Source organism: Mirounga leonina, unplaced genomic scaffold, assembly GCF_011800145.1.
Source record: "Mirounga leonina isolate KUSES-001 unplaced genomic scaffold, KU_Mleo_1.0 Mir_94, whole genome shotgun sequence".
NCBI lineage: Eukaryota > Metazoa > Chordata > Mammalia > Carnivora > Phocidae > Mirounga > Mirounga leonina.
This window is the reverse complement of record NW_023270855.1, coordinates 9,367,601-9,377,552: the sequence shown is the minus strand read 5'-3', so window position 1 is coordinate 9,377,552 and position 9,952 is coordinate 9,367,601. Positions and strand designations below refer to the sequence as shown.

The 9,952-nt window shown below is 50.0% G+C and overlaps 1 protein-coding gene across 2 annotated transcripts in view; it reads right to left on the bottom strand.

Annotated features, from left to right (window-relative positions):
- SSUH2 (ssu-2 homolog) overlaps positions 1 to 9,540 on the bottom strand; it is a 28,306-nt gene extending 18,766 nt beyond the window's left edge. For both annotated transcript variants that reach the window (XM_034997178.1, XM_034997179.1), the window contains exon 1: positions 9,477 to 9,540. In XM_034997178.1, the coding sequence (XP_034853069.1) occupies positions 9,477 to 9,504 (28 nt within the window). In that variant the 5' untranslated portion in view covers positions 9,505 to 9,540. The remainder of the gene's footprint in view (positions 1 to 9,476) is intronic.
- Positions 9,541 to 9,952: the final 412 nt, after the last annotated feature.

Sequence of the window (9,952 nt, the reverse complement as noted above, 5' to 3'; positions counted from 1 at the left end):
TAACGCACCCAGCCTCCATACAATAACGCACCCAGCCTCCATACAATGCGTTATTGAAAAGGCTCACAGTTTAAGCCAGTCTCACTCGGGCACCCATCTGCAGGGCAGGCAGGGATGGGTGGGGTGTGATAGGAGCAGCACGAATAATCCTGGTGAGAAAAACATTCGGAACGGCAACTCCTGCTTGCTGGGTACCTACTCTGTGCCAACCACCATGACAGATGCTTTAGAAACAGGATCGTACCCCAGGACCCCAGGGGACAGTGACTGAATTAGAGAGGCTTAGACGCTTCTCATCAAGAGATGCATCTGTGTCTCCTCGTCTTGGACGCAGGCAGGCTTGAGACTGCTTCGCGCAAGGGAACACTGTGGACAGAAGCCATGAAGAGACCACAGCTTCTACTTCTTGCCCTCTTGAGCCCTGAGCTGCTGTGTAAGACATCAGGCTGCCTTACCGGGGAGACCACATGGACCACATGGAGACCCGAAGACCACATGGAGAGAAGCCCAGCAGAGCGCAGCCTTCCCGCCACTCCACCATCCTGCCGAGCCAGCAAGCACATGAGCAAAGCCGTCGGGCTCTGCCAGGCCAGGCCAGCTGCCCGCTGAGTACCCCTGAGTGACCCTGTTACGGACTGCGGGTCCGTGGCCCCCCACATTCATATGCCGAAGCCCTGACCCCCTCATGGAATGGTATTCCGTGCTGGGGCCTTTGGGAGGTGATCGGGTTTAGATGAGGTCATGCACAGAGCCCCTGTGGTGGGATTAGTGCCCTGGCAGGAAAAGAAAGGGACTCGGGCCCTTTCTTTCTCTGCCCTGTGAGCTTCTGGTGAGAAGGCAGCAGGCGGCAAGCCAGAAGCAGCCTCTCACCAGCCCCGGGTCTACCGGTGCCTTGAGCTTGGGATTCCCAGCTTCCAGAACTGAGAAATAAATGTTTGCTTCTAGTAGCCAGGAAGCCTATGGTGTTTTGTCGTAGCAACCCACACTGACTAAGACAGACCCTAATGGATCATACAAGGAGCAGAAGAATCAGCTGAGTCCTGCCCAAATTCCTGACGCACAAAACCATGAACTATAATAAAATGGGGGCTGTCTTAAGGTACTGAGGTGCGCAGTGGTTTTTTTTATGCAGCTTCCCATAATGGGCAGTCTTGGCTCTGAGACTCCCCACAAACCTGAGCAAGACTTTCTTGGAGCCAGACCGCAGTCTGAGGCGCCCTGCTTCCCACTCTCCTCTCACAGGTATACACCCCTGCGGTGTGGTCCTGCAGGCGGTCTCGGCCCACACCTGCTCCCGCTGCCCTTTTCCTTTCGCATGTGTTTCTGAGGGACCTCTGACACATCTAATGACACCAGTGGGTGTCTGCTTCTCAGGTGGCCCAAACTGACACTTGTCGCCCCATTCTCCTAATGGGGGGATGGGGCTCAGAAAAGCTGTGGCTCACCCAAGATCATGAGGCCCGTGAGTGATGGAGCTGGGTTCAAACCAAGACTCACTGTTCTCCAAAGCCCATGTTCTTCCCAAGTATTTTTCATGAGGCAGCCCCTGCGGAAGAATCACTCACTACATACCTGCTGTTCAAACCTCATCTTCTACACCTGAAACTCATGTAACACTGCATGTTAATTATACTTCAATTTTTTAGATTTAAGTTTAAGTTTATAAAAACCCTCAACTTGATCTGCCAGGCTATGAAAGAGATACCCATAGCCCTGAGTCTCCAAGGAAGGAAAGCATAAAAATAAGAATTGGCTCCCAGGGGCGCCTGGGTGGCTCAGTTGTTAAGCGTCTGCCTTCAGCTCAGGTCATGATCCCAGGGTCCTGGGATCGAGCCCCGCATCGGGCTCCCTGATCAGCGGGAAGCCTGCTTCTCCCTCTCCCACTCCCCCTGCTTGTGTTCCCTCTCTCGCTGTCTCTCTCTGTCAAATAAATAAATAAAATCTTTAAAAAAAAAAAAAAAGAATTGGCTCCCAGAAATGCTGGACAACTCATAAAGCATCACCCCACACCTGCTGCTACACCCCACCCTCCCACCTGGAGATACAGAAGGCAGGACTTCTAACTCTGCTCCACATGAGGAGTCTGAGGCTCAGAGTGGTTACTCCAGTAGTCCTAGGGTGCACAGCAGTGAAGTCAGAGCAGGCTAGAGGCTCCTTGTTCCAGTTCCAGCACACGGGCCACCCCATAAACCCACTCCCTGCAGCCCCCGAGCTGGGGGACAAGAACTCCTCAGCTCTGTCTTTCCAGTGGCCAGTATGATTACAGGAAGTTGACTTTAAAGGGTAAGCTGATAAATGGTCGGTGGAAAGTAATTCTCTCTGCATGAAGTCACTGAACACACTCTGGTCAACAGCTGATCCATCTCACCCCCTAGATCCCTCCTTTTTTTTTTTTTTTCCCTCAGCTCTTTAAAGCCTAGCACTCTTTCCCTCTACAAAAATAAAAATAATATGCCCTGTCCTTTCAAGTTTAATAAAAACAGAGGCCAAAAGAAGCAGGAGATCCTATTCTAAGTTGGAGCAGCTGGGGCTATCTGGACGTGGGAGGGCAGATGGGGAGGAATGCTGAAACCCACGGCCATGCACACTGTGGGGGGTGGTCATTAAGACAAATGAACCATCTCATTCTTCCACTCCCCCCAACTTAGAAATGTCTCAGTCCTCTGACAATAAGGAATGCATACGCATCTCTACAGTTTCTCCTTGCAGGAAATTTACAAAGGAAGCTGAAATAGATGAATGTGTATAGATGTAGAGAGTACTTGTCCTAGCAGGAAAGCTTATCTTTGTAAACAAACGACTCTGTGCAGAAACAGGTGAGAGACCTGGGGTAGAGATGGGTGTGATGCAAAGGGACGTCAACCCAAAGCTTCACACTGGTGCCTGCTGAAGTGTACTGAAGTCCCCAAGATGATAACTCATTGGGAATTATCATTCATATCTTGGTTCTGAACATTGTTTGCTCCTGATAAGTGGATTAGCATTTTCAGCTATTTTAGCCACCAGGGATCGGCAAACCTTTTCTGCAAATAGACAAGTAGTAAATACTGTCGATTTTGCGGGCCATACGGTCTGTTTCAATTACTCAGCTCAGCTGAAAGCGGCCATAGATAATGCACAACTACGTAAGCATGGCTTTGTGCTAATAAAACTTGACAAAAACAGGCCGTGGGTCAGACTTGGCCCTTGAGCCTTATTTTGCCCACGCTGCCCTAGACACTCGTGGGTAGATTTGAGGGAGGGTCAGAAAGAGGGAAGCTGGAATTTGAACCTTTCTGGGACCAGGGCCCGTGCATGTCATTGCAATTCCCGTGAGCCCGGTTATCAGCGTTAAGGATAAAGGTCAGGGTTGGATTGTAGCCAAGGCTGTCTGTCCGGAGTCAGAATTCCTGAGGCACGGTGGTTAGGAACCTGGGCTCGGATACGTCTGAGTCATGGACCGCACGATACTGTGCCAGCCACACATCCTTGCAGAACTCAAGCCCCTGCCCCCGAGCTGTGAAACAGAACAGATGATATTAGCGCCCATCTAATAAGACAATGTGCACACAGCTCATAGCCCCGAGCCTGGCATTCAAGAAATGCTCAGTCAATGCCTTGGACCTGAGGAGGGAGGGTCTTCCTCTTTCTTTGTGCTCCTTTAAGCCAGAGGTGAAAATGTCAAGCATAGAAAGAAAGGCAAGACCTGCACAGCCCTCTCCCCGGGGAAGGCCCCCGCCCAGCCCGAGGTCTTGGGTCTGCTGGGGCATCCAGACTCTGCGCTGCTAGAAGACAGAGAAATGCCATACAGCTGCGACGTCTGGCTGGAAACCAAACAAAGAGGCAGGAAGAGGGGAAGAATAAGAGGTGGGAAACTCAGAGCTCCATCCATCAACCAGGAGCCACCCTGACCTCGCAGGGCAGTCGTAATTCGTCAGAACTAAATTAATCTCACCATTATGTTATGTACAAAAAGAAAGGGCTCGAGGCTGACCTACAGGCAGATGCGTCATTTCCTGTGCAGATCTCAGCGGGTACAACAGGAACGTGGACGTCACGGGTCATTGTGTGACGCCCAGTGTGGGGCACTCCAAAGGGGGCCCCCCCAGCTGCATCACTGTTTCCACAGGGTCGGGGCTGAGTTGCAGCTGGGCCACCCCACCCTAAGACATGCATTGTGTCGTGTGGCTCACAAAGGGATGGTGCGGGTGTGATCTTGTTCTGCATTTAACGACAACCACTGTTTTCTGTTTTCCCGGCTTTGTGGAAGCACGAGACTCAGAGGTGGGATCTGGGGCAACGAGCTCACAGGTTCACAGCAGAGCCAGAAAGAGTACTTACGACTCAGATCCTAACTCTAAGCCAATGACCTTTCCACTTTGCTGAACGCCCTATCGCTCCATGCAAATGGCATCAAGTGGTTGCTGAGAAAGCTTTGCAAAGCGTCTCTAAGGTAGTGCTCACCAGCCACCAGCAATTTTTCTTTTGTGTAGAAAGGAATTTTTCTTGTGGAGCAAGGTATAATTAATGGATAACCTCTTTAACTTCCTCTTTTTAAAATGCCATTCCCTTTATTTCTGAGGATAAAAGGAGCCCACATCTTCTGCCTCTGATTCCAGGACTAATCATCTTAAAAACACTAAAATCGGTCCACCTCTCTGTTCAGATGGCGCCCCACTGCCATCTTGCTTTTGTTTCCTACCTTGTCTCCTCCAACAGGCGTGAGGGTCCCTTTCAGACAGAGAACCACCCCCCTTCCTGCATACAGTCAGTGCTCTTAAATACACTGTGGTTTGAATGGCACTAAAGATGGTACAGGAGAGACTCAGGTGGTCTAATCCACACACACATAAAACAGAATGGGGTTGGCCAGGAGCAAAGAGGAGAGGCAAGTGGGGAATTGTTGAATGGGGTTAGAGATGAAAGGATTCTGGAGATAGGTGGTGGTGATAGTTGCACAATAATGGGAATGTACTTATTATCACCGAACAGCACAGGTAAAAAGGGTTAGGATGGCAAATTTCGTGTTACGTGTATTTTACCATAATTTAAAGTAATAAAAACAGGAGAATCAGGTGATCACAAGAGAAAGAAAAGAATCTTGCTTGCCAAGAAGAACAAATAATGGCTACGTTATGTAAGAGTCTTCATAGCAAGACCAGAAAGGCTGACCAGGCCATCCCACCTCTTAAACACCGCAGTGGCTCACTACAGCCTAAAGCTTTTTTTGTTTATGATTTTTTTTTTTTGAGAGAGAGAGAGTGAGAGAGAGAGAGAGAGCACAAGTAGGGGGAATCGGCAGAAGGAGAGGGAGAAACAGACTCCCCACTGAGCAGGGAGCCCGACGCGGGACTTGATCCCAGGACCCCAGGATCATGACCTGAGCCGAAGGCAGACACCCAATCGACTGAGCCACCCAGGCGCCCACCACAGCCCACAGCTAACAACTAAGCTCTGGCCCTTAGCAGAGAAGGCCCTGTATTAACTGGCCCTATATTACCTCTGGAGTCTCCTCCCCTGCTGAGGTTAAAAAACCTCCCCACATTGCCCAGAACAGGTGAGAGAAGGGAAAACAGTCCCTGTGGCCGGGGAGGGGTGGGGACAAAGAACAGAGCAGAAAGGGGGGAGGAGAGAGAAAAGCCTCCTTGGGGCTTGAGAGGAGAGAGACGTGTGGGAGCTTTCAGGTGGGAGCCAACGAGAACATATTTGGGAGAGCAGACACAAGGCCCGCCGTGGGAGTGAGATCAGCATCAAGAGAAACGGGGAGAAGGCCGGGGCGAAGTTGTCCTTGGAGTTCTTCAGGCCCTTCTGGCATGCCAAGAGACAACCTGGCAAATGTTACAACAAATGTCCAATTAGTTGGGATGTGTAAGTCTTGCTTTGTAGAAAGCGTCACCATGCCAAGACAGGGTCACGGGGCAGGGAAGGCAAAGGGGGTGTAAGGGCTGGCTTGTCACTTCAGGACACTGATGTTGGCCTTCACCCTGGCACGGGTACTGTGCCATTTCTCCCAGGCCTTGTTCGGGCTGTTCCTGCCCAGGACACACCCCCTCCACTCCCTCAGCCTGACTCAGCCCAGGCCTGACGTCCTACAAAGCCTGCCTGGGGGTGCTGCCCCCTCACTGTGCCCCTCCGTACTCTGTTGTCACTTTTGCCAAACAGCTTTCTAAGAATTATTTAGAAAAAGTCCAGCTGGGGGTCTGCCTCCCCCACGAGGCTTTGAACACCTGAAAAGTAGATCAGTGCATTCATCCTTATTCCCCCATCCATGAGCACAGCTCCAAATAGCTAGCCTACTGTGTAGTCTGGGGGGAAAGTCACTTTATTTTTTAGGGCCCTGGTCTTCTTTCCCTACAACAGGGCTCAGGGAATACAGTCAGTGGGAGGAGCACTTGGGAAAACCGAGAGAAAGGGACACTCTATCTTTCCATTAAGAGTTGCCCCATGAGGTCAGGGCCAAACTGGCAGGGAGGGCCTGCACTCCTGGTGGCCGTACCTCCCTCCTAAGGGATGTGCGAGATACACTAAAGCCCCACGGTCAGTCACCAAGGCCCTTGGAAGCTGGGCCCCTACCATGAAGTCCAGCATCTTTCCCACCAAGTTACCCTGACAGCTTCATCCAGTCTCTGGTCTCCAACTCAGAGCTGGGCACGAAAGAATGTCTTTGGGCGACAGAGCTGGCCGGGGTACCAGGGGAAGAGTCCCATCCCTCAGCACTGGGTCACTGATGGTGCCAGTGGTGTGGCTTCAGATCGTTTCTCCCCGTCCCCAGCTATCAGCGCCCAAGAGTAAGGAGTTGCCATCTAGGTCCTATTGTCCAGAATCACAGCAGCCCCCTCCTCCAATTATGGGGTAGGGCTCGTCTGACTTGAAGAGGCTCTTGCACACCATTTCTGGGAGGGGATTCAGTCTGTAATAAGTTGTATTACAAGGAATATGATTTTTAGAATAAGGGAGGGGATTTTTCTTCGTCTCTGGGCTAGGATATCTCCCTCTAAGAGAAGAGTGATTGAAACCACATTACATCTGGGCCGACTGGAAAAACAAGGCCTGGTCATGCTCGAAAAGAAAAAACTCGGAAGGCTTCTTATTTTAAACAGGGAACAGACCTGTTCTGAGTAGCTTGGGGGCAGGGGTATGGGGGGGTTGTAGAATCCAGACCAAAGAGTAGAAGTGCCAGGGAAAGAGAGATCAGCTAAATGTAGGAAAGAATTCCTGACCGCCTCAGCTATGGAAGGCGGACCGGCCCATCACCGGAAGCATCTCGGCCAATGGCGGGAGGTGTTGCCATGAGCCGAATGCTGTCAGAGCTAAGGCCGAGTTAAGAGACCTTCATGCTGACTTCCACGTGGACGCCACATCCCAGAATGTCTCTGTCCATGCCCACTTTCTGTCCCACAGTGTGTCATTGGGAGAAGATATTCTCTCTCTAAAGCCGCCCACATTCCGGACTCAAAAACTGAGGGGACGACATTTTCGTGATTGGGGAGAGTAACTCAACTGGGACAAAGTCCCTCGCCTAAGGAGGGACGTTTCAATTATGTAAGTCCCATAGCAGGCTCCCTTTCCGAAACCTGGACAAATACTGACCAGTTTCAGAGTTCATCAGCATTGTTTCTAAAAACTTTTCTGAACAATCTCATACCTTGCAGTAGACCCTATGGTTTGATTATATTGGAAACCAGCATGTAGGGTGACACTATGACAGAATCAGAGTCTTTAGAATTTTAAGGGAACTAAAGAGTTAACCTTACTCTCACCTGGCTTACCAAAAGGCATGATGCCAAAATAGAAACACTGCAGGTGATAGTATTTTTCATTAATAGCAGTTTAATTTTAAAGCTCTGGGAGACAGAATCTGATAATTTTCTAGAGTCAACATTTATTCCATGCTTACTCAACTCTGAGTGATGCTGTAGGCACTTCGCATCCAATTAATCTTTCACCACTTCTTCCAGATGACATGATCTATGTTTTTATTGTGAGAAATGTAGCCCAGAGAGGTTAAGCGACTTGAGCAAAGTCACCCAACAATTAGGAGGCAGAGCTTGGATCTGAATCCAGATCCAACTTAGCCCATTGTTACTAAGAAACTCCTATTGTAAACTGCAAGACTGATAATGGGCAGTGTTTCAAAGAAGAAAAATTGCATTTGATTATTAGTAGAACCTTATAAAATTATGACTACACAATTTCCAATATATCAGAGATCAGATTAGGTCCAGCTCAAATACATGGTAAAATATCTCTGTACAGTCTCCTATTTCAATATGAAAAAGGATTCCAACAAAATTTTAAATGCGTTGCTTAGATTTACATGGGCTTATTTCATATCCCACTTCAGCTCTGAAACTGAAAGACAATAGAGCTGGACCTGCACAGGACCTTCAAAGTCCCCAAGTTCGGGAACCGTGAAAATGTACTAGTGTCAACAAGCTTCTCTGGGATTCAAATGAAAGCTGAGGACCCCCCCCACCCCCTAGAAAACTACATTCATACAACATTTTGCCCTCACCTTCATGGTCTTCAAATTAGGGAATCCTGACCCATCTCCTTTTATAGATGGAGAAACTGAGGCTCAGAGAGGTTAAGTGACCTGCCCAAGATCACACAGCCAATTCATAGCAGAGCCAGGACCCGAACCCCAGCCTCCCAATCCCCAATCTGATACTCTTCCACACACTGTCCCTTCCAAATTCAGGATCAGACATTTTTTTTAAACATGGCACATTTCTTCCTAAAATGCCATTTCTGGGGCACCTTGTGGGCTCAGTCATTAAGCGTCTGCCTTTGGCTCAGGTTACGATCCCAGGGTTCTGGGATCGAGCCCCACATCGGGCTCTCTGCTCAGCGGGAAGCCTGCTTCTCCCTCTCCCACTCCCCCTGCTTGTGTTCCCTCTCTCGCTGTCTCTCTCTCTCTAATAAATAAATAAAATCTTTAAAATAAATAAATAAAATGCCATTTCTGTCTTCATCTCTTTAAATAGTCCTTAGATTCCATTGTATTTCTGTCCCAGGAATGACAGCATTGGGGTCACCAGGACTGTGTTTCTCGAGCAATAATGAACACGCCCCTCTTTGCAAGAGGAAGATCACCAGTAAAGACCTCCCAGGAATGTCTTTCAAATTAACCTCACCTCAGAACTGAGCCCAAGTGTGGTATTCAGGCTCACATGTGGCTGGGGCGAGAGGGGGTTGGGGAACGGTCAGCCAGAGAAAGGAAGATTGAAGGATACAAGACTGGGACGGGGTTACCATGGTCAGGGAGGAAAGTTCTCATCTTGGTTGTTACCATCCTCCTGCACTGCCCAGAGGCACATACTGGAAGAACAGCTAGCAGGCTGCAAATGGGCTTTCCACACGAAAGGAAGGAAGGAAGGAAGGATGCTCTCAGTAACACAGACCCAGAACCCAAGACAGCACAGAGGCCAGAGGGAAGATTTCGGCCAGTGCTGGCCACAGAAGTGAGCTCCCCAGGTCCCCCCGGCTGTACTTACTGTCGTTGTCACTCAGATCCCTGTCCATGGTGCAGACGTCCAGCCCAGGAGGTGTTTGACTTCCCTGTGGGCTCCGGCCACCGGCATCTGAGGGACCACCCTCGGCTCCTCCCAGAACGCCAGGCCCATTGTTACCCGATTTGAATACAACCGAGGGAAACATCTCGGGGAGGCTGTGTCCGTCAGAGCTGCTGCTCTGGACCCAATCTACGGGGGTCCTCGGAGCTCCTATTCATAAGAACTTCTACTCATCGGGCTCTGACGGGGTGCATCTAGTCACCTGTGTCCTCGTACAACCCTGTGGTTTTATGGGCCCTTTCAGGGTGCCCATTTTTCAGAGCCGGGACTCAAACCCTCATTGATCTGACTCTCAAGTCGGAGCTCCTGAGCACTGTGCTCGCTTGCTCATCTGTCGGAGGCAGGCTTCTAAGTGCTGTAGGGACAGAGGGAGGGGATACAGAGAAATGTAATAACAC